Genomic DNA, 27932 nt, shown 5'->3' with positions numbered 1-27932 from the left:
TGTGCAGAGTGTGCGTGCGACCGTGCACGTGTCTCCAGAGGAGGATATCAGAGGACATTTAGGGTGAAGACATGGTGTTTCATCTTGGACACTGCAATGACTTTTAGAAGGATGCTCATCACAGAAAGAGCAGATTTGTTTATGTCCTTTTTCCCTTTCTGCATGTAGTGATTCACAGGGTAAGATAGATAGATAGATAGATAGATAGATAGATAGATAGATGGTTTGACGTACTGCATTGATCCCAAATTGCGAAATTGTTGTGTTATAGCAGCATGTTAAATATGAAGGGGCCATTCTAGGGTAAAGAAAACGATAATTTGTAAAAATTTAGATTTGAAACACACTAGTAAAAACATCACTAGGATTATTTCACATTCAATTACTGCCAATAAATCCCTTTCGCCTAAATCTTAAACACTGGACCTTTATCCTTAATAACGATCAAGGTCAAGGAAGTGTCCATAGTCATCAGAAATACCCTCAGAGTGAGGGGTCTTTAGTTTTTTCAGCCTCCTCTCAGTCTCGGGCCTAAAGGGGACGTGCTCGGGCCCAACTGCGCTGTCACTCAAACACCGGACCGGCGTGCGATTGGCTGGCCCTGCCCTCGTCCCCGCCCTCTGCTGGCGGCCAGCAGCGTTGAAATGACACCGTGGGAAAGCGGCTGCGCTACAAACCGAGAAGCTGCGGGCGAACCTGGACTCAACACACAGAGCACCACACCGCACAACACCGCACAATACAGGACTTGTACTGAGGGACTATTGAGGAAGAGTCAAGATGAAGAGGAACCACGACTTCAGCTCTTCGGACAGCGAACTGGATGAGACCATAGAGGTGGAGAAGGAGAGCGCAGATGAAAATGGGTAAGTTTGTTATTTTTAACTTAACTCTCTTATTCCTCATGATTATGGTTTATAGATGGTTGAAGTCCACAACTCTGTTATTGTAAAAACACATGAAAGGTCAAGAATCCTCTAACTCGTCCTCTTTATTTTCTTCTCCTCTTCAGGAACATGAGCTCTCCCCTTGGCTCCATGTCTCCAGCCACATCCACTCAGGTGCAGGCGAGGAAGAGGCGTCGAGGAGTAAGTGGATCTTTTTTTCTTTCTTTTTTTGTAGAACGTGTCAGTTGTTGACCCGGTGAATGAAGCCTGCAGATATCGCCACGTGCACAAGTATTTTCCGCAAAAGCACGAGTCTAAATGAATGTGTGTTTTGTTTTTGATCAGATTATCGAGAAAAGGCGTCGGGACCGGATCAACAACAGCCTCAGTGAGCTGCGCAGGCTCGTCCCCAGCGCCTTCGAGAAACAGGTACGTCACTTTTACGGAGCTCAGTTTTAAAGTATGAAAGTGTTTGGATTTTTATTTATTAATGCTCTTATGGTTTGTTTGTATTTAACTTATTTTTCTCCCCCTCACTAAAGGGCTCAGCCAAACTGGAGAAAGCAGAGATCCTGCAGATGACTGTTGACCACCTGAAGATGCTTCATGCAGCCGGAGGCAAAGGTGCGTTGGATTGTTTTATTGTTACAGAAAAACTCATCTAACTTCACATTCACACATTTAAAAGTTCTTAAACTGGACATTTAACACTTAAAATACATATTTAAATGAACAAATAAATTATTATACATTTTCCTTAGACAGATTATTTGCTTTTCCACATTAGTCCCAAGGCCGGGGTCATATTGATTCATGTCAGAACTCCCTCAATTCTGGACTAACTGGTTTAGATGTGTGCTGATGAGCTGACCTTTTTAACCAATCCACTCTCCTCTCGCTCGCCCCTCAGGCTACTTCGACGCCCACGCCCTGGCGATGGACTACAGGGGTCTGGGTTTCAGGGAGTGCCTGGCGGAGACGGCCCGCTACCTGAGTATCATCGAAGGCCTGGACAGCACGGACCCTCTGCGGATCCGTCTGGTCTCCCACCTGAACAACTACGCCAGCCAGAGGGAGGCTCACTCCGGCCTGAGCCACCTGGCGTGGGGCTCTGCCTTCGGTTCCCCTCCGGCCCACCTCGCCCACTCCCTCCTCCTGCAGCACCAACAGGGCGTACCTCTGGCCCCTCTACCCCGCAGCGCCACCAGCAGCCCGCAGACTCCCCTGTCGTCCACGTCCACGTCGTCCTCCTCCTCGCCGTCGTCCTCCTCGTCGGTGGCAGAGACTCACGTCCCGGGCAGACGCAGCACCAGCGCCACCCCACACTCGGATCAAGGCCCCATCAGGGTCCCCCCCACGTCGGTCGCCCCTACCAGCATCCTGCACCCGGCCCTGGTCCCCTCATCAGTGTCAAAGCTCTCCCCTCCTCTCCTCTCCTCCCTCTCGGCGTTCCCCTTCCCCTTCAGCGCCTTCCCCCTCATCTCCCCCGCCACCATCAGCCCACCAGCGCCAACATCCAGTGTGGGGAAACCCTACAGACCCTGGGGTATGGAGATAGGAGCGTTCTGACTGAGGTGATCCCCTTGACACACTCTGCATAGAGACTCTACAGCCGAGCTGGACTTTCAAGGACAAGACTTTTTCGCTTCCCTGCTCAGAAAGCACTATTTTTTTCTATGATCCCACAGAGGACACACATAGCTGTAGGATGTTTATTTTCTTGCTAACGCATTGTGTAGAAGAGAAAGCAGTGAGAAGGGAGAACCACCGCTAAAAAGCAACAGGAGTGATTTATTGTGTTGATTGATCTGTGTTCCTGCCCACCCCTTTAGAAGTTACACCCACCGCTGTCAGCCAATCAGGAATGGCTTTTCCAGATGGTCAAGCAGTTGCCGTCCGTCAAGTTCCTGGGTGAAACCGTCCCCCTCCCCTTTGTCCCCCCCCCCCCCCCCCCCGAGCTGAAACAGCCAGTGTTGATGCCCTGGTTACACAGAGAGGCTGGTGTGAGAGGAGGGTCTGAGGTGCTCTCAGAGTCACCCCCCTTTTTAAAGCATTTTATGGGGTGGAATAACCGAAACCAGGTGTTTGTTTGACTAAATACTGGGAACAGAAGTTCGCTACCAGCTTGGTTGAAACAAACTTAACCATGATTTACCCCTCGACCTCTGATGCTCGGCTGGTGCTCCATTGTTCGGGCTCACTTCCTCAACGTATGGTTCCCCTCTACAGTAAATTCTCTCCTCAACAATCCAAGCTTCACATACGTTTTTACCAGTTTTTTTCTCATGTAAATGATGTTTGGGTGATTTGTTTATCACCTCGTCTCTTGTATCTGCAGCATCGTCAATCAGTATTTACCGAGAGGGAGAGGCATCACAGCTACACACTTCAGTCTTCTTTTGTCATTACTGTCTTTAGAGACATTTAGAAATCGTAGCCTCTCGTCTCCCCCTGAAAGTTTAACGTGTTTCCTGATAAACCTCACTGTCAGATTGTATATTTTATGGTTGTATAAAAAACACGAGTGAGCACTGACAAAAAAATATTTTCAAAGTTGTTGTTGGTGCGATGACAACTTCCCTGTAATAAAAGAGTTCTGATACATCACTTGTGGCTTCACCAGTGTGTTTATGTGTCTGTGTGTTCAAGACCGGGTATGAGTGTGTTTGTGAGTGCATGTGTGTGTACGTGTGTGTGTGTGTGTGTGTGCACGATGCCTGCATCAGATGAGGAGGCTTGTTTCTGTCAGTAGCCCTCAGTGTGTGCACAGGAAGCCATTAACAAGGAGGGGATATCCTGGACAATAGCAGCCTGGCTGGCCCCATGTGTTCCGTGGGAACTAAGAGGAGGAGGAAAGAGAGAGGGAGGGCAGGTTTGAAGAGGATGGAAAAGGAGAGGATGGAGGGATTGCACGTAGAGGAGGGGATGGAGGGAAGTGTGAGAAAGAGGGATGGAGAAAAAGAGAGGAAGTGTGCGGAGAACAGTTTTGTCTCTTTGCCACGGCTTCGGCCTCGCACCAGCTGCACCTTCTGTTCTCAGCTCCGACTCTCTGTTTCTTCTTCTGCTCGACCAAACGCTCACTAGCTCCCTCACTCCCCAAATCACCCCTCCCTCCGCCGAGGATGATGCAGGGCCAGGTAGTGATGTAAGAGCCACTGCAGCCAAAACCACAAGATCGATGACACCGTGGGGGAGGATAAGTTGTCTTTTGTCTCCACCTCGTGGTCATAAACGGTACTTCAACAACATCAGAGCTAGACACACACACACACACACACACACACGCACACGCACACGCACACAAACACACTAGCTATTATACTACTATTATCTTTTATACAAGGGTCGTACTGTATGTTTTGCATATACAATTTGTTACAACTAATTATAGCTGTAACATAAGTGTAGCATGGGATATAGAAGAGTTTAGGTATTTATATATTTATCTTTTACAACATTTTAGAGACGTCTTTAATGTCTCTTGGTCAAAAGTCATACTTTGGTACTTGTACTTAAGCTACGTACAATTTCTATACTCCAGTACAGTATGGGTAAGTACAGTCATTGACCTGCTTTCAGATGTTTAAAATGATTTCTAGATTAACCGACTGATTATTTAACAACAATTTAGTTGTATTAATCATGTCATCAATTGTGTTAAGTTAAATATTGCAAAATGCTGGGAAACCACTGGTCTTATGTGGTATTCTTTGTTTCTTGTCACTCTAAATTGGACTTTTAAAATAAAGGTAATGGTTCAGTGTAGAGAATTTTATGACATCTAGTGGTGAAGTTGCATATTGCAGCGGAACACTCCTCACCTCACTCTATTCTTCCAAACATGACAGAGAACCTGTGGTAGCCTTCAGTTGTCATAAAAACTCAAAAGGTTTAGTTTGTCCAGTTTGAGCTACTGTAAACAACAGTAGAGAGGACCAGCTCACAATGTTAATATAAAGTAATTATATAAATGGCCCAGTCTAGGGTAGAGAAAACAACAATTCATAGAACTTAGATGAAACACACTAGTGAAAACATGACAAGGATTATTTTATGTAAAATTTCTGCCAAAAGAACCCTTTCAACTAAATCGTACACACTGGACCTTTACATTTATTTACAACCATAATGATAAAATCAAATGAATTTCATTTAAATTCAGGGTGCTAAGATAGGTGTTTTTAACAGTCCAGATAAATACTGTAACATAGTATATAGTTATACGGTAACTCAATAATTTTTGTTCTAATCTTAATGTGTAGTTTATATATATATTTATTTGGTAATGTGAGTGTGAATGTTTGTCTGTCTCTGTATGTTGACCCTGCACCCCAGCATCCTGTCCAGGGTGGAGCGCCCCTCTCGTCCAGTGTCGGCTCCTCTGACCTCTGACCTTTGCAGATTGAGCAGCATAGAATAAATGAATATTTATTAGGTATGTCACGAAAATGAAATGGTAATAATATATGAAAAAAGTCACTCTTCGAGACAGTTTCATTCACTGAACCCCAAATCTTTATTAACCACTGCTTGCTCACAAAGATATACGTGGAGAGGGGGAAACACACAAATGGACGGAGGAGAGAGAGAGATAGAGAGATAGAGAGAGGCAGGTAGGGTATAGTCACTGTCTGTGGTGAACAGTTGTTACACACTGTGTCGGTTTACACTTCAACAGATCAAACGCTCGGCCATCTACCCGCCCTTTCTGAAATACACACTCACACACACACTCACACACACCTATGGGCCTATTCCGTGTGTATGTGACCGACAGGGTTCAACCTCAGGCTTCAACACCCCCGGTTACAAACTACTCTGATGCTTTAATACACTCATGTACACCTTTACAGATGGAAATACTGTGTTCATGGATCATTGTTGCAGTGATACCTTGTTATGGCTTAAATATAGTTCTGGCGCCGACCTTGCGGTGGCGTTGACGGTGTCTTGGAGTGAAGTGCAATGATTCCAGTAGGTGCTGATGACGTTGAACACTACTCTAGCCTCTAAATGAGATGGCGAGAGGTGTAACTCCTTTGTATTTTCTCCAGAGTAAGATTCACAGTAACAAGTCTGATGTCAGGTGATGTTTCGTTGTTCTTTGCTCTGAGCGTTCTGATGCACTTGAACCTCAGCTGTGTAGTGTATTACAGTGATTGAAATGTGACTGGAGTTTGTGACACACAGATGTTGTTTGTGATTTTTCCGGTTGCCAGATGGACAGAGTTTGGCAAGCTCCTCCCGAGCTCTGTGCTGTGATTGGACAAACGCCTGCCCATGTGGGGAGCGTGTGAGTGAGTGCTTCTACGGTATGTTTACGTGTGGAGAGATGGAGAGGCTGCAGATGGGGGGAGGGGGGGATGAGGATGGGCTCATTAAATGCTATAGTGTTACTCCTGTGGCACAGTCACCATCTACCTCACAGGAGGGGATGTGCAGCGACGGCCTGCGGCCCCCGACAGGAGAGCAAACTGTCCCCGCTTCCCTCTGCCAACTTGCCCTCTCGCTAATTGGAAACACTGGCGCGGACTAGATGGAAAATCACGGCGATCCAAATTTTTTTTTTTACTCCGCTTCCAGATCCGAGGGGTCAAATGAGTGAGTGCGCCCACTTGAAGGGACGAGGGGAACGGAGCCAGGCTGCGGGGCCTTGTGAGGACGCAGCCGGTCGCGGCGTCACATCAGCTAGCTGTCAAACTCACGACAAACATCTAAGCCTGTTACCACACGAGAGAAACCTCAAAAAAACAGAAAGATTCTCAGGCTGGAATGAACAAAGAAAAGAAAAAACATGGAAATGAACAAATCATTACACCCATATATATGCAAGGAGAGGAAACTTATATATAAAAATGGCACACTGCAATCAATACTTTTGCTGCTTGTCTCATACTGTATATAACAAAAAAAGAAGTATTTACAAAAACCAATACCCACTTGTCACTTGTCAATTCGATTTTTTTTCTTTTTTTCCTCTCGTTTGAGCAAAAACATTCTTTTTTTTTTTGTTTTGGGAAGAGTGGGTGGGAGACATTAATTTTCCTCATTTTTAAAAATCATTTTAGATTTTTTCCGGTTTTGTTTTCCACCCCCAACACCGTTCGAACCTCCCACTGCCTCGGGGTGGTGTCTCAGGCTGTTGTAGTTTCGTAGTAGAATGACGGAGTATGGCAGGGCGGGCGGGGGAGGCTGGAGAAGTGTGGGGGGAAATGTGGGATAAGCTGGTGGAGGGTTGGGTGGGGTGGGGGTGTTCCTCAGGGGTCGGGGGTGGTGATAGAGGGGGGAAGGGGGGGTTTCTGAGGTGGGGATGTAGAACCTGTTGGGGCTTCTCATGCTGTTAGCTCTTCTCTCAACTCCTTGTTCCTGCGCACCTCCTGGGCATGCTTCTCCTGCAGACACACACACACACACACACACAAACACACACGGTGAGGACGTCATGATTTATTTATTTTTGCTTACTCACTGCACCACTTCCCTCCTTTGACCTTTGCAGTGATTTCTCCTTTTATCCAATTTTTTTGCCTGTCCTCCTCCCTGAGGATATTTTGTCCTCTTCCTCCAACCCGCATCTTTGTCTTAGTCAAAAATATATATACTTGAGACTATACTTTGTGGTGTCTGGGGGAGACGGTTCTTATAACCTCAGTATGAATTCTAAACTACCGGCCCCTCACCTTCTCCTGCAGGCGCTCCATAATGGCGGCCAGGTAAGCCATCCGGTTCTCCTCGATCTGCTCCATCTTCATCTGGAGCTTCTCCTCGGCCATGCGGCTGAAGTTGTTGTTCTCCTCCATGGCCTTGAGCAGCACGTCGCGCTCGTGCTCCCGTTTCTCAGCCAGGGCCTGGAGCACCTGCGCCTCCTGGGACTGGAGGAGGAGGAAGAGGAGGAGGAAGCAGAAACAATGAGTCAGGGAGGGAGCTGTCGATAGCAGGACAGCGATGTATTAAACACCAACATTTTAACTTTTTTTTAAAATCAGAGAGAGTTGGATCAAGAATAAAATATCTGGATGCAACAGACTTTCTCTATTGGCCTCCTTCATCTTCTTATGGCTTGTACTTTGTAAATTACACAGTATGTTAGACCCACAGTATTGGACATCTGGTGTTTAAACAATCTGTCAAACTGTGTTATTGATTAGGGGATTGATTGGTTGGTGGGTTTCTGGATTTGTCAGCTGGTGGACTGACGGTATTGATGTTCGAATCAATGTGATGCAGGAATTAGCCAGGGTCGGATTAGATTTTTCATGGCCTTTTTGCAGCTGCTGTAGTCAATGTGATGCACGATTGGCCAAAACAAGCAGATATCAAATGAAATGTCAAGGGAGGTCAAGAAGTGGGATTGTGTTAAGGTTGAATTTTAGCTTTTGCTAGGATGGTTTTGTTTTGTGTTTCAACAAAAAGCTTTACTGCAGTTTTTAGTGGCTTTTGGCAGAAGAGCAAAGTGATTTGTGGCAGCTGGGTTGCAGTGATAATGAATGGAAACATCCTTACTCTCCTCCGGTCCTCAGCTGCCTCCAGCTTCTTCTGGATGTCCTCCAGGGAAATGTCCCTCTTCGGGGGGCTGGTGACGCAGTGGGCCACATCGGACACGGGGGAGGGCGGCTTCAGGATGACCTCAAAGGCCTGGCCTGAGGCCCGCTTGTTAATGGGCTTGATGTCCATGTCTGCGTGTGAGGAACAAACGAAGAACCCCACAGTTAGATTGTGTCCTACAGAAGATGAGCAGTTCATCTTCCGTCTGATTCCCACGTACCTTCGAAGTCGCCCATGATGTTTTTACGGGTCTCCGGATACAGACAGGAGCAGATAAGTGAGAGAACTGAGATCTCCTTCATCTTCTCTTTGTAAGCTGAGGGAAGAAATGGAAACATGACTGTGTTGGAGTTTGTCGCTCGTCTTTGAAGTTGCATGTAAACTCATGCTCAACATGCACAAACACGGAGCATCGTTAACCCACTAGCACACAAACAGAAGAATCATCATTAACCCACTACCACACAAAAATAATGAAACATCATTAACCCACTTCTGCCTCCACAGGGGTTCCTTGATCACGATTTTTAGACAAATAATTATTCATCAAATCCTCCGACAAGAAAAACCCCTCATCAAAGGGAAGTGTGGTGGAGCTGCTCTGCTCTGGGTTTACTGGAGATTTTTGAGGCCTTTTGTTTTCACCACTTTAGGATTGATGTGTCCTTCCTTGGCCTAATTTCCCCCAGCAGCCAAGACACTGTCGTCCCCACAGGATTCTCCACACATCATTAGCTACGCATTTCATTTTTACTCTATTATTTATTAACGTACCCAAACCAACGCCCTATTGCCTCGCAGCCATTCTCTGACTGGGTCCTTAAAAACACACCCACCAGGGATTAGGATTTTTATGCTTTTAAAAAGCAAAGTCACCGGGATTGTGGTTTGATGTTGGGATAATATTTGAAGCTGTTCCTTATCTTCCTCTTGTGTGGATTATGGAAGGAGGCTAGTGGCCGACCGTTTAGCTTATCAGCACCACACAGCGATATGGCTGTCCACCCTGTTTTCCTTTTATGGTCCAAAAAGATAATAACACTGGAGCAAAGCTGGCATCAAATCATTCTGGCTGCATATGACAATCTGCTATAGAGAAGTGTTCCAAAGAGCAGTAGGGGGGAAAAAACTGAAATAACAACCCTCTGTGTAACCTTGATTTAGATTTTATTCATGTGCTTTTGTCACCTACTTCGTAATGCGATGCTTCAAGTCCCCGCAGGGAGAACGGCAAAAATATCTGCAACACACTGCAGCTTGTGAAATGTTCTGTTCTTTTGTACATCGAGCTGCGCTGCTCCGTCAGGGTGCACTGCATCACGGTGCAGATTTTCAGACCAACTTGACGGCGCGGAACAATCCATCACCCAGAGCACAAGGCCTGCAGCGCTGGCACGTGCCTCATTGATTCACGATTTGCAGGCGCACAGTAGCAAAGACAAAAAAAACTAGATTTACTGTAAAAGAGCGTCCCCACAGTGGGGCTTAGTGTACAGTCATGATTAATCCAAATCTCTTCTCCTGTTCCCTGCTCCCTCTCCCCTCTCCGTCTTCTCCTCTCTGTGTCTCACTTTCTGCCCTGCAGACAGTCAGACGCCACAGTAATGTGATCAACTCTCAGATGTAGCTCTCACTACTCTCTAAAGGCCTTGTTAACCCCGGTACCCTGAGGACGAAGAGGGGAGGGCGAGGCCACGATTGGGATGAAACAATACTGAGGAATAGTGGAAAAATTGGGGAAAGGGGGTGGGGTATAGGAGTGGAGATGAAGGTGGAGAAACATTAAATAAGAGAAATTCTCAGATGAAAGAAATGAGGATCAAGTGGCTGGTGGAGGATGGAGGAAGAGAAAGAAAAGGCTTTGCTTTTTGGGTGGGGCTGATCATCATGATAACACCTCTCTGATATAAACAGAAATCCCAGACGGGGGACATAAGAACCAGGGACGACAGCAGCTCCCCCTGGGACCTGCAGACGCCATCAGCAGCCCCCAGGAAGGCTGCTTCCAGTCTAATGGAGGCAGGCTGCTCAGGTGGATGGCCCTTTAATTTGTAATTAGCAGACCGCACCATTTCTGCTGACAACGGGGAGAACAGCGCTTCTGGAGGGTAGTCACTCCCTCGTTAGGTACCGTGTACATGTCAAGACTCGAGCAGCCATTTTCTCCCACGCACAACCTCGCCTGGCAGCTCAAGACTGGAACAATTCAGTGGAGCAGGTAATTTGGGTTAAGTGCTTATGGAGCAGATCAGCACAGATTGTTGTTCAGTGGTTGACAAGCTCTGGTTTCAAGCCTTTTCTCTGCTCAGTGATTATGGAGAAGTACATATAGATCTTCTAGTTTAGGGCTTTAGCTAAAAATGATTATTACAATATTTTATCACCTGCATTTATTTGTCTGTTAGTGAGCAAGATTTTGCAAAAACTACCAAACAGATTATCACAGAACTTGGCGGAAGGAAGGAATGTGTCAGGATATATTTAATTTTGGTGCAGATCCAGGAATCTTTTTTCACTTCCATTAGGATTATGAAATAGATTGTCTCCCCCACATTTTCTTTCACTTCTCTGAGAAGAATTCAGGGCTTTTGATGAAAGAAAAAATATTCAGAGGCGTGATATCTATGAGTGTGTGATTTGGTGCAGCTCTGGATCTAATGAATTTACATGTGGTTTCATAAGGGGACTGTTGGGCCCTGGCAGAGATTTAGGTTTTTCTCTAGTGTTTTTATAATTGATTATCTCTTTGAAATAATCTGCCCTTCTGTGGGACACTTTGGCGTCATTATGATTCAGATCTTCCTCACTGGGTCTTTTAATTAAATTAATCAATCAATTATTGGCTCTATAAAATATGAACAAATTAACAATCTCCAGAGGAATGTTATTAAATGTCTTATTTTTTCAAACTAATAGTGTAAAATTCAAAGCTATGTCTATTTACAGTGATGTAAAATAGAGAAAGGAGATCCTCACACCTGAGGCTCTGATAAATCTCTGTGCAGATCAACTTTCTGTTGAACAAACTGAGGCGCTGTGCCAGAATGTTCACTTGTTTACTTTATACTCGAAGCCTGGTTTTACCATATCCAAGTCAAATCAGTCCTTCCTCTGTTGTCTTGGAAGATAAACACATACTGTGATTCTAATCTGAGCTGCAGCACTTTAACACTGAACCTCTGAGATATGGCTTTTATATCCATAATCAAAAAAAATAAAAATCGAATTATCTTCTGTGCAAAAATATCCAATTACAATTGTATTACTCCGGGGAGAAAATATCACTTTCTTCTGTAACCGCTGTAGTAATAAGCACCTTCCCTGTGGATGGGACTCATAAAAAATGATGAACGATCCTGGATGACAGCCTTTGCCATTCCACCGCAGGAAATATTCACTTGTAGGCTTGCTGGGTTTGCAGCTTTTTTCAATATGAGAATACGAGATGAGACGAGATAATGTTGGATGCCTCTTTAATGGTTCCACTCCATTCTTCTCCTGCAGGCTGGTTTCAACCAGTCAGATCTGCAGCCTGGCTGTCAGAGAGCTGCCTCTCCTGTCCGACCACAGACGCACTACCAGCAAACTGCACTTCCTCCTTCAATCCATCAGCGCAGATCATTAGTATCTACTGTACCTCCTCCGCCGCAAGCATCCCTCTTCCACGCCACCTTCTGCGCCCCCCCCCCCCCCCCCCCCCCCCCCGCCCCAGGCCTCCGTCTCATCTGTTTCTGATATGTGTCTCCCTCTCAATCTCCTCCTCTCTCCCTTATTCTGTTTCTATATTTTTCACCCACACACTCTGCATCCCCCGGGAGCTCCAACTCTGCATTAGCACAAACCACCACACCTCCATTTGGTCTCTTTTCTTGATGTTGTTCTCTTCCTCCTGCTTTCATCTTGTAAGAATTAAAACAAGGAATGGTGAAACGTGCCACTCTGGGCAAAAAAAACAAATGAGAGGCCACGAGTGAAGTGTCTGTAAAGGCCAACGCGGCTATATAACAGCCTGTGTTTCACAGCCCTTACCGCCCTTCAGGGGATCTTTGGCTTCACAGCAGCATGGGCTTGGCTGTGTTTCGGCGCATACAGGCGCTTTACTGCGTGGCCACCTGGCAACAATATAATCACAAAATTATGGAGGTATTACTGGAGCAAAATTGGCTATTAAAGCAAAACGTTATGGCACCCAGATGAGCGGGGGCTGGTTCATTCTATGATTCACAAGTGGTGGGCATGGTTTTTTCCGCCAGACAGTAACATGTATCCCCCCCACAGGAGCTCAGGGCTGCAACTGAATATGATCATCTGATTAGTATGATTTTGGTTTCTTAAATGTCAAAAATAATCTGAATTCCAAAATATTCAGTTTATTATCCCATAAGATCAAGATATATAGAAAATGTTGACATGTTGGAAGCTGTAAGAATCAGTCTTTGCTTGAAAAATGACTTAAATAATTTAATAATATCATAAAAATAATAATTAGATGTGTATATCAGTCAGTTGCTGATCATGACATCCAAACTGCAGGATGACGCAGGATTGTGTCACAGAATAATAAAAGAGCAGAACAGGTAAATGTGAGATGTAGAAATAACCCATGGATTACCTCAAATTTACCAGAGGCTAAAATGACCTTATCCAGATGTTGAGACCCAGAAGTGATGATCGCACCCTGAGCATATAGAATAACATCTCTGCCGGTCTGATGTCACCTGTCTTAAAGAGCAACAGTCATCCGAGCCAGTAACCGGTGGGTGTGGCGCATCGATCGATGGCACCCGGTGATGAATCTGGATGAATTATGGGGCTTTCGAGCTCTGCGGACACAGCCCATAATGATGATAGTGATAGAGATGAACAATGTAGGCGGTATTGAATGTGATCAGCTGCTGGTATTTGAACGTGATCAGCTGCTGGTGTTTGTCGTCTTGTGTTTCTGGGCACAAAGGAATTGATCTTAGGGCCCCAGCTGAATGACCACACCTAATTGGATACGACAAGACTGCATGATACGGATCAGGAGAAGTGCTATAGAGGCCTTAATGCACACGGGAGGTTCGAGCAGAGGCCTCAGACACCAGTTTATTACTGTCCTCTGTCCTCCTCTGAGGAATGAAAAAAAGCCACAAATTCATATTGAATTAGTTTATGTTTATTTATCCCACGTGTCCCTTAAAATAAAATAAAGAATCTAAATGAACTCGATGACCTGCCGAGTGCTGACTGGCGTGCTGACGGCTTTCTCCCTGAGTGTCTGCTCCCTGCCCATCCCATTCTGCCTGTCCACAGCTCAGATCATAGAGGAGAGAGGAGGAGGAGGAGGAGGAGGAGGAGGAGGAGGAAAGAGAGATAGAGACAGAGACAGAGACAGAGACAGAGACAGAGAAAGAGGAGAAGGAGGAGGAGGAGGAGGAGGAGGAGGAGGAAAAAGAGATGGAGACAGAAACAGAGAAAGAGGAGGAGGAGGAGGAGGAGGAGGAGAGGGCATTGACTCTTAACAGCTCGGGTTTAGTGGCCCTCAGCGCAGACACCATGCAGGACCCTCGCCGCTGTCTGTCTGTCTGCATGCCCCTCCATCCATCAAGTGCTTAGTCAACTATAAAACAAACAGACCAGCCCCTAGACTGTCTACTGACACACACACCCACCCACCCACACACACACACACACACACACACACACTGCGTTTCTCTGCCTGTACACACACACAACTTAAAAAAAACTACACAATTCCCTTAATGTTCTTCTTTTTCGTCAAGCCTGCAGATCACATTTAATGTGCATAGGCCTGAGATGAGGCATGAAGGGAGAGTGCAAAATATGCCATGCCTTGATATGGAAATTAACAGGCTGACACAAATACAAGGCCGCCCACCTGCCATAACATGCACTCTCATTTTATTAATCCTTCTAATAAATCCAGAAATGTGGCCTGATAATAGCAGTGATGCAGTTATTGAAAATATAGGCCACGTTTACAGCCTGCAGGATTGACCAGCGATATTCCTGAAACGACATTGAGCTAAATTCTTCCTCGACTGCAAAAACAAAATCTGGATAGGGATGCTCTGTCCTCTGCTCTCCCTCCCTCTCTCTCTCCCTGTCTCTCTATCTCTTTCTATCTCTCGCTCCCTAAATCATGCGTTTGGCGGTCACCCACAAATAAAGAATTACAAAAAAATGTGGAGTTGAACGAGCTTTTCAGAACAACCCAACGCCGGATGGCCCGGTTTTTGATAAAGGGGATTTGTCACGGTGAGATATTCCCCACCCTGCGTGGATGCAGCGCTGAGTGGCTGCGTGGCTGCAGGAGCCGGCGCTGAAGGGGACCGGGGATGTTGGGTGGGGTCGCTGCATTATGCTGCGCGGCACTGAGTCAGGCGGTGAGGGGCAGGTGCGGCAGGCATCGAACAAACGCTGCTGCGTATGCGATGGAAAAACCTCCTCCTCTCTGGTGCTTGATGCTGATTCACCGATCTTTGATTCTCGATTGATCCATATGCGTCACTGATATGACAAACTGCGTCCTAAACTCGCTCTTACGCATCGGCATCTGTGCCATAATTATGGACGCATATCAATTAACAGTCGTTTTTAAATCATTGCGAATGTAAAAATGCGGCTCCCGAATACAAATTGTTTATTTGAATCATTAAGAGTGACTTGCAGATGAGTTTGGCCGCTCCCTCTCACCAGCCCTCAGCATCCTTTTGTGCCATGGGTGTCGCCACAGCCTCAGCATCCTCAAAACCTGCGAAGCCACCTCCGTCAAAAAAATACACAAGATATCAAGTGTTTAAAAACTCACCGATTGCGGTCTTAGCCATTTCTGCGAGTACGGTGGTGATGCCGGGGCGCGTCGACCGGAGGAGTGTGCGTCGGTAGCTGGATGCTGTTGTCTCGGGGTGGAGGGACTGCTGGTAAGGCACTGAGTCAGCAGAGACGGGGGCTGCTGGTGCGTCCTGGTGGTCTGGAGCGAGCTGCGTCAAGTCGCGGGGAAATAACTAGAACACCGCAGGAAGTGTGCAGACCGGGCCTTCAGAATAAAAGCCTCGACTTTCCAAGGTTCAGGAGGAATAAACCAACTGAAGGCTATGTAGCTGAGCCAAAGAGCCCACTATCTTATTTCACTTGCATTAAGAAAGTATAAATAACAATGTATTGGTCCATAGACATTCAAATGGGCAAGAAAGGAGGTTCATTGTTCAGATGAACTGATGATGAAGTATTTGTTAGTAAGAGTCCCAATGTGATAATTCAAGAGGATACAAGGTATAGGCGAGCTATCCTGGGAGCAGCCCGCATCTTTCCAAAAGAAAGCTGGGATTGGCTCCAGCTCCAAACCCTGTTCCCCTTAAAATGATGAATGGTTTAGATAAGGGATGGATGGAGAGATGGATTGATGAATGGATGGCTTGGTGGATGGATGAATGGATGGATAGATGGATGGATGGAAGAATGAGTGCATGGATGGATGGATGGATAAATGAGGTAATATGGTAAAAGCCTTAAGTACCAGAAAGTGTCGGTTGGATTACGGCTCGGACCAAAGGGAGAGAGTAGCTCCATAGTTTAACTGGGGGCCAGGCCTTGTTGAGCTTTAAAAGTTATTAAAGAATCTTAAAATCATAAATATTACTGTCTGCCAATTCAACAAGGTACGACTTGGAGAGATATAGGTGTTGACTGGTACATGGAAATAGTTAAATACAGTAGTCCATGCGTGAGGTATTCCCATAGAACACACCCGATCATTAGCTTGCATCAAGCTTGCTTTATTTTGAAATCCCTGAGAGGAAGTCACAGTATATATGACCTGATTGGCTTGACACTGACTCAGTAATGAGCGTTTATGTGCCTCTTAGATCTTACTGGGTACCACACTCCCCTGACGCGCCTCTCCTAATCACAGCCCTGACAAATCCAATGTCCCCTTGTACTGGAGAGTTCAGGCCCCTGCTAAGAGCTAACAGGGTGTTTCCCTCTTTGTTCCTCTGGTGAAGGCCAGGTGCAAAAAAAAAAAAAAAACTCTCTGTCCATGCTGCTGAAAGGACGAATGGTTATGACGTGATGACTTTATATTATAGGCTTGACTTACTTTTTAAAAATATATATTTCAAGACATTTAGGTTTGATTGTTCCTCGCAGGTCATGACACATTTTTCCATTCCAAAAGAATCGGGTTGAAGCAGTGCAGCGACCCCAGTCTTTTTACAATCTATTTAATAAAGCTCCTTACCTCCCACATAATCCACAAAACACCTGAATCATTGGATGTTTTACCTCCTGACTGTAGAAAATACTGATGGTCAAGCCTGTTGAGAAACAACCACTAGGTGGCAGCAAATCTCTCCCTGAGCATATGGCTCCACACTCAGGTCTCAGTGTCGAAGCATTTACTGTGTTTATTGTATGGATTTAATATGTAAGTGCTACAGACCAAACTCCATTTAGACAGATATGCAGAGAGACAAGACCATTTTTTCCAAGTGTTTCAGTTTATTTACACAAGTTTTATTCAGGCCACTATAACAAATAATATGCTTGACTTATGGGCAACACAAAGTTCCTCATCCCTTATTCAAAAGTTTGAATAACCGTACACTTATTTAAACAAATGTTAGAAGTTCTGAGGATGACTGATTGACACTAACTTTTCTTTTAGTTGTGGTGGGTAAAGATGACTTTGAAAAACTGAAGTCAATATTTACAAGGGGGATAAAATAATTGGAGAAATTAATTTATGTCGTTATTTTCCATGTTGTTCTTATTCACTACTGTTGTTGTTTACATTTTAATCGTTGATATAATTATTTGTTTGTCTGTAAAATGCCAATAAAGCTTACTGCATTGCATTGAATGGCACTTTACAATCAAATAAATTACCAAGTGCTTTATTAAAAAGTCAGGCTTTTATCATTAATAAAACTAGACACAGTTTTAGACCAAACTGTTTAAGTCGCAGTAAATTGAACAAATATTCTGATAAGGACGACGAGGAGCTAATTTAATACAAGTATGGATATGTGATTAAGACCTGTGCGATGACTTTTGCTCGCCTCTGATTGGTTGAGCCACGCACCGTTGCCCCATCACACCTATGATTCACACTGCACACCTGGGATACCGCATCACCAAAAGAATCAATCCGCTGCCGGGAACCTGCCACAGTCGATGCTAGTTCCTCCTTCGCTGTGACGGACACCCTGTCGATGCTATCGATTGAACTCAATATATAATCGATCAATAATCGTGTTTATGATTGATTGGTGTCGGGGGTCTGCTCGGCGTGGTGGTGTCACACGGTGTTTGACGGCTGGAGGAGGATGAGGAGGAGCTAGCTGCAGCTACTGGATGAGGAAGAGGTAACGGGAGCATTTCACACATGAGGAGCTCAGTCCGGGCTCTGCTGATTCCTCCTCAGGAGAAAACCAGACCAAACATAAGGTACCGTGACCCCCACCGCGTCTCTTTCATTGTGTTTACTGACTGGTCAGTCTGGAAGGTTGTCGTCAGCCCGCAAAGATGCCGATAGTTTGACTTAACGTCCCTCCCATGTCAGTCTCATGCAGTTTACCCACGTTAGCATGCGCATCACCGGCATCATGGATGTGGTGCTCCGCTGCTCTAGCTAGCCCCGAGGAGCTAAATGCCTCCTTTTCACAAGCTTCAAGATGGACATGGATCACCAGTGATTTGCTAATGACAGCGTCCAAATCACGGTTTAACCATCCCTGCTAGTTTGTGTTAGTCTAATTAGGTAGTTAATGCCGCCGGCGCTAGTCAGTACCAATGGTGATGTGTTGAGTTAGTGATTAGATTTAATACACGAGGTGGCCAACGCGTTTCGAAGAATCCATGTCCCCATCCTGATCGCACGCCGCAGTGAGACCACGTTTCCGAGTGCACATGTCCGTGTGTGAGAGGAAACTCTTTCATCATCTTTAACAGAAGCGGTAAAAGTTGGCCGGTTAAACTTTTCCATTTGTTCCAGTCCTAATGACGGTGGGGGGGGAGTTGGGTGGGGAAAGTGTCTGATTTGTGGCAGTTGCGATCTTTGACTTTACGGAGATGTCTTTTTTTAAACTTGCGAGGGAGCACAACTGCAGCCATGTTTGCAGCACGCAGACCAGATGCTGGCCTCATTTCATTGGTCCCGTATTAGGACACATGGCTCTCGAACCTCTGAAGACCACTCCTCCTGCCTCAACGTAGTGATGCACAGACATTTATGACTGTTATAAGGAAGGAAACACCTGACCACGTGGTTTGTGCAGGATACAAGCATCAAAGATTCGAGGAAAATGTGTTAAAACATAACTTTGTAATGTGTAGGAAAGAAGTCAGTGAGTTAGAAATCAAATATCTGTCCCTTGAGTTTGTTTTATTTTAAGTTTATTAATTCACTAACTGCACTGTTAATGTGTGTTTTTACATGTTTAACCGAGTTTTACAATTGTGGCATTTTTAGGAAAAAAATACTACAGAGAAGTAACTTGACCCTCACAACTGCTTATAGTCAAATGTATTGATAAATGTCCCTGGGACCTTTTTACTACGTCCCAAGTTCAACATTCCAAGAATATATTTTGGTATCTGGCTGAAGTGAACTTAACATTGTCCCTCCTGGAAAACATGCACTGTGTTCACCTTTCTCAGTAAACAGTGTAATTTCTTATCTATCTTCAAGCGTGTTCATGTAGAAGAGGCAGCGGTATTAGTTACAAGCAGCCTTGTCAGAATCACAAATATAATTCCTAAAATACTTATAATGGCAGGTAAAATCAGTGACGGCGCCAGACAAAAGTAGCATCCAACAAGTAAACAATCTGATATATAAGATATAATATAATATATAGGAATCATTAGAAACTAGCTTTGTGATTTAAAGTTAACCTTAAGACATTTTGTAAATACTCACACGAATATGATTATGTTTTTTTCATTGAGTGAGGATTTGTGTTTAATGATGAGCAAACTGTTTTAAACAGAACCTCGGGTAACATCAGACTCTTTCTGCTGCCAAAATAAAGAGAAATGGTTGATGAGGTAAGTTAGACTGAAATATCCATTCAAACTGTAACTCCATAATACTCAGCAAAAAACACTTGTCCGGCCAATATCTAACACTGTAACTCATGAGCAGAAGAGGAGAGATTATCATATTTATTTCAACCTCACTGGTTGGCAGAGGTATATTACCTGGATATGTGATGTCCTACCTTGTCAGTTCCATGCCTCATGAACCGATTGACATGAACCAAGAATTTAGTTTTCAATGCTTCCCATTGGTAGCTGACATAAAGGTGTATACAAATGATAATGTTGTTGTTTTACAGATTATCCCAGCAGGGACGTACGTCCAAGATTCAACAATGGCTTTTTGAGACAGGCAGAGTATTTGCCCTCCTGGGACACGCACACACCACCGTTTCTCTTTTTCTTGTTCCACTCCCTCTACTGCTGCCTGGAATCAGTTGATCCTCTCTACCACTCCCCCCATCACTGTCCTGTTACCTCCTCTGAGACGAGGCTCGGGGCTGTAAATCAGGATGGTTGCAGAGGCAGACTCGGGCTCTCAGAGCAGCAGTCTGCGGCTGAAGCAGGAGATCTCCCTCCTCCATGGGGTCTGTCTCATCGTTGGAAATATGATTGGTTCTGGCATCTTCGTCTCACCCAAGGTAGGATGCTCCGCTTTGTTGAGCCCAACAATTTATTTGTCCTTTAAGATGAAAATAGTCGCTTGCTCTTTCGGTTTTTATTAAAAAATGCATGATTATTATTAATCGGAAATAAGTACTAATTGAATAATATTAAGGTTGCAGTTGCAGTTTTTGCCTTGTCAAATTCTAATGCATTTAACTGCTTATTTGTTACCTTCTAGTTTCTTGTACATGTAATGTTATATATGGTACTGTGTTTACTGTAGAAACTACCCTTATTTGTTAACTGCTAGTTCTTTGTACATATATTGTTATATATGCTACTGTATTTACTATAGAAACTACCCTTATTTGTTATCCCACAGGGGGTTCTTCTATATACAGGCTCATTTGGCCTGTCCCTGGTCGTGTGGGCCATAGGAGGAATATTTTCTGTTTTTGGAGCGTTATGCTACGCTGAGCTTGGAACCACTATCCACAAATCTGGAGCTTCCTACGCCTACATCCTGGAGGCCTTTGGAGGTTTCTTAGCTTTTATTCGGTATGTAGTTTTTTTGCTTCTCCGGTCTGCGGACACTTTCATTTAAACTTGCTGCTTGCTCAGCAGGTTCTTTGTTTTGAGTCAATCAAACATCAAGCATAGTTTGAACTTGATCCTGTTTAACTCTTATCTTCAGACATGTCAGGTTACTTGCTTGAGGTGTCAACTGATTATGACATTAGTGCAGGCAGACACTGCATCATGGAAAACATTGACCTTTTCCCAAAATGGCAGAAGACCATCAAGTTTAAAATTATACATTGTTATTTTACTAAAATGTAACGTATATTGTACTCATGCCTCATAATGATAAATGTGTATCATACCTATAGACTGTGGACGTCATTGTTGATAGTGGAGCCAGCCTGTCAGGCAGTGATAGCCCTGACCTTCTCCAACTACCTAGTCCAGCCTTTTTACCCATCGTGTTCAGCCCCCTACGTTGCTGTCCGTCTCATCGCGGCTGCTATTATATGTAAGTCTCTACCTGCACTGAATACACTTGCATGCTTTATTTAAGCTGTGGACAGTAAGTGTTTACATGACTGAGATGACCCGGGCGATCAGGGTGTGTGTTTGTGTGCGTGTGTGGGTGTGTCTGGGTTGCAGCAACAGTTCATCAGGTTGGAGCTGTTGTATCCATAACGCTTGGACACAATTTAAACTCCTGCATGAACCACATAGTGACGTTAAAACCTACCTTTAACAATCAGCAGTACTTTAAATGGCACAATCCAACACTTTGCACAAATGCTCTGTTCCCATCCCTCGCTGGCAGCAAGGTCCATTAGAAAAGTATTGGCTGTGAACCAGTGTACCCAGACAAAGGAAATATAAAAAAGTGTTTTTTGTTATTTAAATCAACATTATCCAACTTTTCAATTTCTTTTTTTGTTGTTGAAATGCGCTGCTAATATATTTAAATGCAGAGAGGTGTCATTTCGAATGAGCTGCAGCTGACCTCGGCATTATTTGGGCGTTTATGCAAGGAGGGTAAAAGTAGTCAAACCTGCTTGGGTTGAATGCATGAACGTTTCCCAGAGGATTAGATTAAGATGGAAGTCATCTAAGGTTTCATACATTTCTAGGGCAACTAAACAATGTTTGCCTGGCAACAATGCAGAGGTATCCTCCCCTCAAGTGTTTAACTGAGAGTTGCCCTTCTGACCAATCAGAGAATGCAAAAATCAGGCTAGTCTACTGCTTGTCTGACGCAGTGAATTCCTGCTTGTATTTGCTGGATTATAATTATCTAGTTGCCGCACAGGTTATCAAGTTCCTTATGCCTGCCTTACCTGAGACAGTATGTTCTATGTATTTGATTGTATCATCAACAAACCTTTTTTTATATACATGTACATATCTACTGATATGTCCGCAATGGAGCCCTAATATTGGTATTGTCATTCGCTCAAAAAATCCATATCAGTCAGTCTTTATATTAAAATCCTTGCTCATCTATTCTGCATTATTTATGTCCATCATCCAACATGAACACGGTGGAGTTTACATTGTTAAACTGCTGTTGTCTCGTCCTCTCTCTCCCTCAGGTCTCTTGACTTGTGTGAACTGCATGAAAGTGAAATGGGGGGCTATTCTTCAGGTCTTCTCCACCGTAGCCAAGGTTCTCGCTCTCATAGTCATCATCATCACTGGCATGGTTAAGCTGGCACAAGGTAGGAAAAGCTTCTTAACTTTATATGAAATGCAGGAAATACTTGAAGGTCAGTTATGCTTTAAAAACTGAACTGGCTGGGTTGGGATTAATGCACCAACTCTTTGTTGTAGGTTTTGACCAGAACTTTGAGGACTCGTTCAAAGGGTCCAAGCTGAACCCTGGCGACATGGCCTTGGCCCTTTATTCAGCGCTCTACTCCTACTCCGGCTGGGACACTCTCAACTTCATCACAGAGGAAATCAAGAACCCAAAGAGGTGCGAAGTGCGATGGAGAAACCGTCTCAGATCAAACCGGGTGGTTTTTCATTCCTGATGGACTTTCTTTTGCATAGCTCCTTTTAAATCTGTACTTGCTTTAATCTTAAACCTCTTGTAATCTTCCTTGTGAATTTCACAAGTCATCAATCCTCCATCTCAGTAGTAACTTGTTTGCATCATAGCTGTAAGTCAACAGATTGCTCTAAGTGAACTTAAACCACTTTTTCCTTTGACCTTGTAGGAATCTGCCGTTATCCATCGCTATCTCCATGCCGATTGTAACCGTGATCTACATCTTGACCAACGTAGCTTATTACGTCGTCATGGATGCAGACACAGTGCTCAACAGTGACGCTGTTGCCGTGGTGAGTATCTGAAGATCATTAACTTGGCGCAGTCCTCTGAGAGTGTGTGATACTAAAATCTGCCCATAAAGCTTATTAGCACATCACAGGACTCCTCCAGATTGTCCACATCTGTTCCGTCTCCTGGCGACAGCAGGTTTTGATCTCCATCCTGTCGTCTGCTGTCATCTCTCTCGGTCTGGCTGGATGCCTCTGGCCCCAGTATCTGGTTCAGTCCTTCCATATTGGTTATTTGTGACTGTAGTAGACGAGATGATGACAGGAACCTCATTTAGCTAAAGAGGTTAGCGCCCCACACAGGAACCTGGGGAAGTTGATGATGTTATTAGTGCACTGGCAGAGGAAGAGTTGTATTGTCAGTGGTATTTGATATGATTCTATAAGAGGATTCACTGTATTGGTTCCTTAACGTTCTGAGAGTCAACACCCCATTGACTCTGCACTGTTGAATTAAGGCAGCGCGAAAGAGCAAATGTTTGTTTTTATGACTGGATTTGTCAGATGATGTTTAGTGACAATGTCAAACCTTGTTCTCTGGGCATTGAGGAGACTTGACACTAAAGTACCACATTGAAAAGAGGCTGATACGACCTCAAAGTCAAATAGCCCTGAATACATGTGTTTAAAAACTGACATTAGTTTTCAATTACAAGTAAATATTCGTTTGCTTAAATTAAGTGCTTAGTGTTTGCTTTTATAAAGGTTTTTCAACTAGAATTTGTAGTTATTATTTTATATCTTAATATGTATTTAAACGGTTTAAACACTAAAGGCTTTTGGTCTTACCTGTTAATGAGCAATAAACACTTGTCTCTACAGACGTTTGCAGATGAGGTGCTGGGCTGGGGTCGCTGGTTGATCCCTCTGGCTGTGGCCATTTCCTGCTACGGAGGTCTCAACTCCTCCATCATCGCTGCCTCCAGGTCCGTAAACACACAGAAAACGTCTCCGCCTTAAAAGTCTTTTTCTGCCAATGTAATGTTTTGAATGTTAAAATGTCTGAATAGTCGATTCACACCGTTTCTCACCCTTGCTCCATTTGTTTTCTCCTGCAGGTTGTTTTTTGTTGGTTCCAGAGAAGGCCACCTGCCTAACGTCCTGTGTATGATTCACATTAAGCGTTTCACTCCAATTCCTGCCCTGCTTTTCAATGTGAGTATTTTAGTGTATTTAGTGAAATTAAACTGTGTATTTTATTGTTTTGGTCTCCTCTGTAAGCCTGCCTGCAGGATGCCGTGTCGTTTATTTACAAACTCAATATTGTTTTGTATGTGTCTGTTCTTCTGTTCCCAGGGTGGCATGTCTCTGTTGTATCTCTCTGTGCCTGACGTGTTCCAGTTGATCAACTACTTCAGTTTTAACTACTGGTTGTTCATCGGCCTCTCAATTGCCAGCCTGATATATCTTCGCTTCACAGCTCCTGACCTGCCTCGACCTGTTAAGGTATATGCAGCATGAGTCTAGACATGTTTTTCAATTCGAATCAGTGTGGTTTGAAACATGCTGAGACATGAAGTTTAGTGAATACATTTAACCACAGCGACCACTGAAGATGCTTGAAAACAGGGTTAGCAAGAAAGTCTATGAAAAACTTTTCACATCTTAAAACCTGGTTTATCTGTCATTGTTTCATCTTTTTATTCCTACTTTAGCCTAGGTTTTTGTTTTAATCAACACCAGATTTAAAATACATATAAATCAAAATCAATAAAGAATCCATAAATAATAAAACATTTATTAGAGCCACTATTAAATCAGTAGAAGGTTTATGGTTTGAAGCTAATAATATTTATATTTGTTTCTGTTATTTAATCATCCTACTTTTCTTTCTCCCTTCATTGTCGCCCCCCTCTCTTCACTCCTGCAGCTGTCTCTGTTCTTCCCGATCGTTTACTGCCTGTGCAGTGTGTTCCTGGTGGTGGTGCCTCTCTACAGCGACACAGTCAACTCTCTGGTTGGAATTGGGGTGGCGCTGTCCGGAGTACCAGTCTACTTCCTATGCATCCACCTACCACCCTCCTCCAGACCACCCTTCTTAAGAAATATACTTGGTAAGAGGCTTTGAATGAAACTGAGTACAGAGTCCAGCATAGTTGTCATGTTTGTTTTGGAGAGACCAAAATCACTTAATGTTCTGTAATGGAGCTTCTTTTCAAACAAGTATTTTATTGTCCTTAATCCATCTATCCAGAGACCTATGGGTGCCATCATGTTTATTTTCAGTTCCCTATAATTCCATCACTTTATACAATTCACAATTGACATCAATGAATGAATACATGGCAGGTAATCCCTTGAAAAACTGGCAACTGAGGGTCGAAATTTATTTTAGTTGCATATTGAACTCAAATACACTTAGACAATAGGCCAATTTGTCAGCCTGGCCAATCTTTTTTGTTGCTGAGGAATTTAAATTCCTCAAGGGATTGGACTGTGTACTGTGTATTTTATATTTAAAACATAATAAGTACATAAGCACAAAGTTATCGTATAAGTAAGTTCAAAATGTTTTTGTATGAATGAATATCATTGTGTGATGATATTACGTATAACTTTTCAAAAGTAGCTTACTAGTTTTAAGTCTTATATACACCAGCTACTGTACACATGTAAAAAAAAAAGAAAGAAATACCTCTTGTTAAAGAGGGATTGAGATTAGTGTTTGAAAGTTCTCTGTGCAGCTGAGAAAACAGACTGTGCAGGAAACATACTGTGCAAAGATAAGAATTAGATGTGAAACCCCTGTAGATGAGGTAAACCCCTCCCACTTCTATTGACCTTAAGATAAAACCATTAATGCTTTATCTAAAATGTATTTGTTCACAGTATTTTCTCCTGTTCCCCATGATAACATTTTTTTTCTTTCCTCTGACACTTCAGACAGGAGCTCTCTGGTCACCCAAAAACTCTGCATGTGTTGTGTGGCCTCCAGTGACATTGATCTGGACAACCTTGACCCAGAAAAGATCGAGTGACGGAGCGACAAAGTTCTCTAAAGGAACCACGTGGAAGGAATGGGAGGATCCGTGAAAGACAGAAGCTGCAGACAATCAGAATTTGGATGTGTACGGTTGGATCGATTTTTAAAGTAAAAAATGCACACATTAGTTCAACACACCTGGACCCCTCCTCTCTCTCTTTCTCTCACTCTCTCTCATGGCGTTGCCCAGATTAACTCACTTAAGAGCACATTCACACAGTGGCACACAATGCAGTGTCTGTTCTATGATTCCATCCTCACGTGCTCCAACACTGCAACTCACAAGCACATGAGCTGAAAAACTCACGGTGACACTGAAACAAACAAGAAATAATAATCCAGTCCAGAGGCTGGACTCAGGAGAGACGGCTGAGCGGATTAATTCAATAATAGGATGTTACAGACAAAACACAGGTGGGATAAAAACAGTGTTCATGCCTTACATGAACACAATAAAAGTAAGAATCCTTGTTAGAGATGTATAATTATGTACGTGTGAAGTTAAACTAACGCACGACAGACAGACGGTGGATTTAGAAAGTGATATGAATAGCGACAATTTTGCACATTTTCTCTTTATGTTGTCGTATAATTACCGTGTTTATAGAAAGCTTTATTCTCATCTTTGACCTGAACTAAAGGACCAAATGAACAGGTGTCGAGGTTTTATAGGAATTAGCAAAGAAAATAGATTAAATACAAAAGTGCTGTTATTTCTGTCAGTCAGTTTAAGCCAGGTGCAATGCGTCTGTTGACTCGTGGTTTTATTTTAAGAGGGGTAATCCTACATGATCATAGCTCTGTCAACACCAACGTCCTTCCTGTGAAATCTTTTTTCTCTCTTCGGCAAAATCCTTTTGTTTGCATCTTCCAGGCTGTGTCTGATGTCTGGGGCCTCCTAGTGGCCTCAAGCAGCAATGTCCCAGGGGTCACTCATGAGTTTACATTGGTTGTGTGTATGTTGCTCCTGTCGTTTTTATCACCTCATTCTCTCAAGTGTTACTGAAATCAAATGGGCTTTAAAAGTCAAAGCTCACGTGAACTGATGGATTGTGTGTTTTCTCCATGAGGACATCTGTGTAGATCCAAACCTCAGGATCGACCATGCTGATGTGCACACGCTGTCGCAGATTTTTATTCTTACTCGCTCTTGTCTTAAGGATTAGTATTACAGTTAGGATATTTAACCCAATATTGTCTAGATCACCAACTTGGACCATTTATTCCATGGTACGTAACTAAAAGTCTGTTGAGCCTGTAGCAAAGTGTCTCTGGGTTCAAGTGAGAATATTGTAGCTTTAGTTTTCAGCCACAGGCAAAGACGATTTGAACTTTGGTGTTAGCATTGTTCTCTAATCCTTAGTCACTGTACGTGCCTTCTGTGAACGTGGTCAGAAAAAGGCCTGCTCTGCTTTTGATATCGTAATGTACTTCACCGTGAGCACAGTCAATCTGACACACGTTGCTGTAGGAGTTGCCAAACGTTCCTCAGGATATCTTTTTTCCTGTTTTCAGCCCAAGTGGCTTCTTGAACCAGATGTTGTCGTTGAGGTCAGTGAACTTTTAGCTGGAAATAATCAGGGCTCAGCTTAAATTACTTTAGTGTCTTCTCATAAGCACCTTCATAACACCAGCCAACAGAAGAACACGTGTATCTGTAATGTTGCTTCTCTGGAGTCGATATGTAAACCAAACCAGCCAGTTGTGCGTGTGTGTGTGTTTGTTTGTCATTGGCCATATATCTGGAGTAAAGAGTATTTCCATGTATCATGTTATGAACTGCTCTATACACAAATTTGTCTATCTGGTCAGGTTAATTTCTGTGCTTGATGGTTTTTATTTATTATATTCTTGACCTTAATATAAAACAAGAAACCGAGGTATAAATGTGACGTATGTTTTTATCTGAATAAAGACAAGTACAGAATGTGGATTATAAACCCTTGAGTGACTTTGACTTTGTCGTCCGTATGAAGGTAGCACAAATTTCTGTATCCTTCGTGTTTGCG

The 27932-nt window shown here is 43.7% G+C and overlaps 3 protein-coding genes across 9 annotated transcripts; 2 read left to right on the top strand and 1 right to left on the bottom strand.

Annotated features, from left to right (window-relative positions):
• Positions 1 to 662: 662 nt before the first annotated feature.
• On the top strand, positions 663 to 3494 carry hey1 (hes-related family bHLH transcription factor with YRPW motif 1). The gene is made up of 5 exons (XM_053446795.1): positions 663 to 866; positions 1013 to 1088; positions 1233 to 1316; positions 1430 to 1511; positions 1798 to 3494. Exons 1-5 carry the CDS (start codon positions 781 to 783, stop codon positions 2454 to 2456), a joined length of 987 nt encoding a protein of 328 aa, XP_053302770.1. The 5' UTR covers positions 663 to 780; the 3' UTR covers positions 2457 to 3494.
• stmn2b (stathmin 2b) lies at positions 3039 to 17613 on the bottom strand. Of its 4 annotated transcripts, none has more exons than XM_053446798.1 (5): positions 15247 to 15265; positions 8653 to 8748; positions 8391 to 8563; positions 7568 to 7759; positions 3039 to 3044 (listed from the first exon to the last, which is right to left on the bottom strand). In XM_053446798.1, the coding sequence occupies exons 1-5, from the start codon at positions 15263 to 15265 to the stop codon at positions 3039 to 3041; spliced, it is 486 nt and encodes a 161-aa protein (XP_053302773.1). The 4 variants fall into 4 exon arrangements, with proteins under 4 accessions (XP_053302773.1, XP_053302774.1, XP_053302771.1 ...); XM_053446799.1 differs by lacking the exons at positions 3039 to 3044; positions 15247 to 15265 and adding exons at positions 7220 to 7279; positions 17601 to 17613; XM_053446796.1 differs by lacking the exon at positions 3039 to 3044 and adding an exon at positions 7220 to 7279 and having other exon boundaries at positions 8391 to 8578; positions 8650 to 8748.
• Positions 17586 to 27863, top strand: si:dkeyp-120h9.1 (Y+L amino acid transporter 2-like). Of its 4 annotated transcripts, none has more exons than XM_053446792.1 (13): positions 17586 to 17803; positions 19430 to 19487; positions 19778 to 20119; positions 20467 to 20642; positions 20975 to 21117; positions 22193 to 22318; positions 22431 to 22575; positions 22820 to 22943; positions 23763 to 23866; positions 23999 to 24095; positions 24237 to 24386; positions 24811 to 24994; positions 25824 to 27863. In XM_053446792.1, the coding sequence occupies exons 3-13, from the start codon at positions 19991 to 19993 to the stop codon at positions 25916 to 25918; spliced, it is 1473 nt and encodes a 490-aa protein (XP_053302767.1). In that variant the 5' UTR covers positions 17586 to 17803; positions 19430 to 19487; positions 19778 to 19990; the 3' UTR covers positions 25919 to 27863. The 4 variants fall into 4 exon arrangements, with proteins under 4 accessions (XP_053302767.1, XP_053302766.1, XP_053302768.1 ...); XM_053446791.1 differs by having other exon boundaries at positions 17586 to 17885; XM_053446793.1 differs by lacking the exon at positions 19430 to 19487.
• The last annotated feature ends 69 nt before the right edge of the window (positions 27864 to 27932 follow it).

The sequence above is a fragment of the Pleuronectes platessa genome, chromosome 18 (assembly GCF_947347685.1).
Source record: "Pleuronectes platessa chromosome 18, fPlePla1.1, whole genome shotgun sequence".
NCBI lineage: Eukaryota > Metazoa > Chordata > Actinopteri > Pleuronectiformes > Pleuronectidae > Pleuronectes > Pleuronectes platessa.
This window is presented reverse-complemented; position numbering and strand designations above follow the sequence as displayed.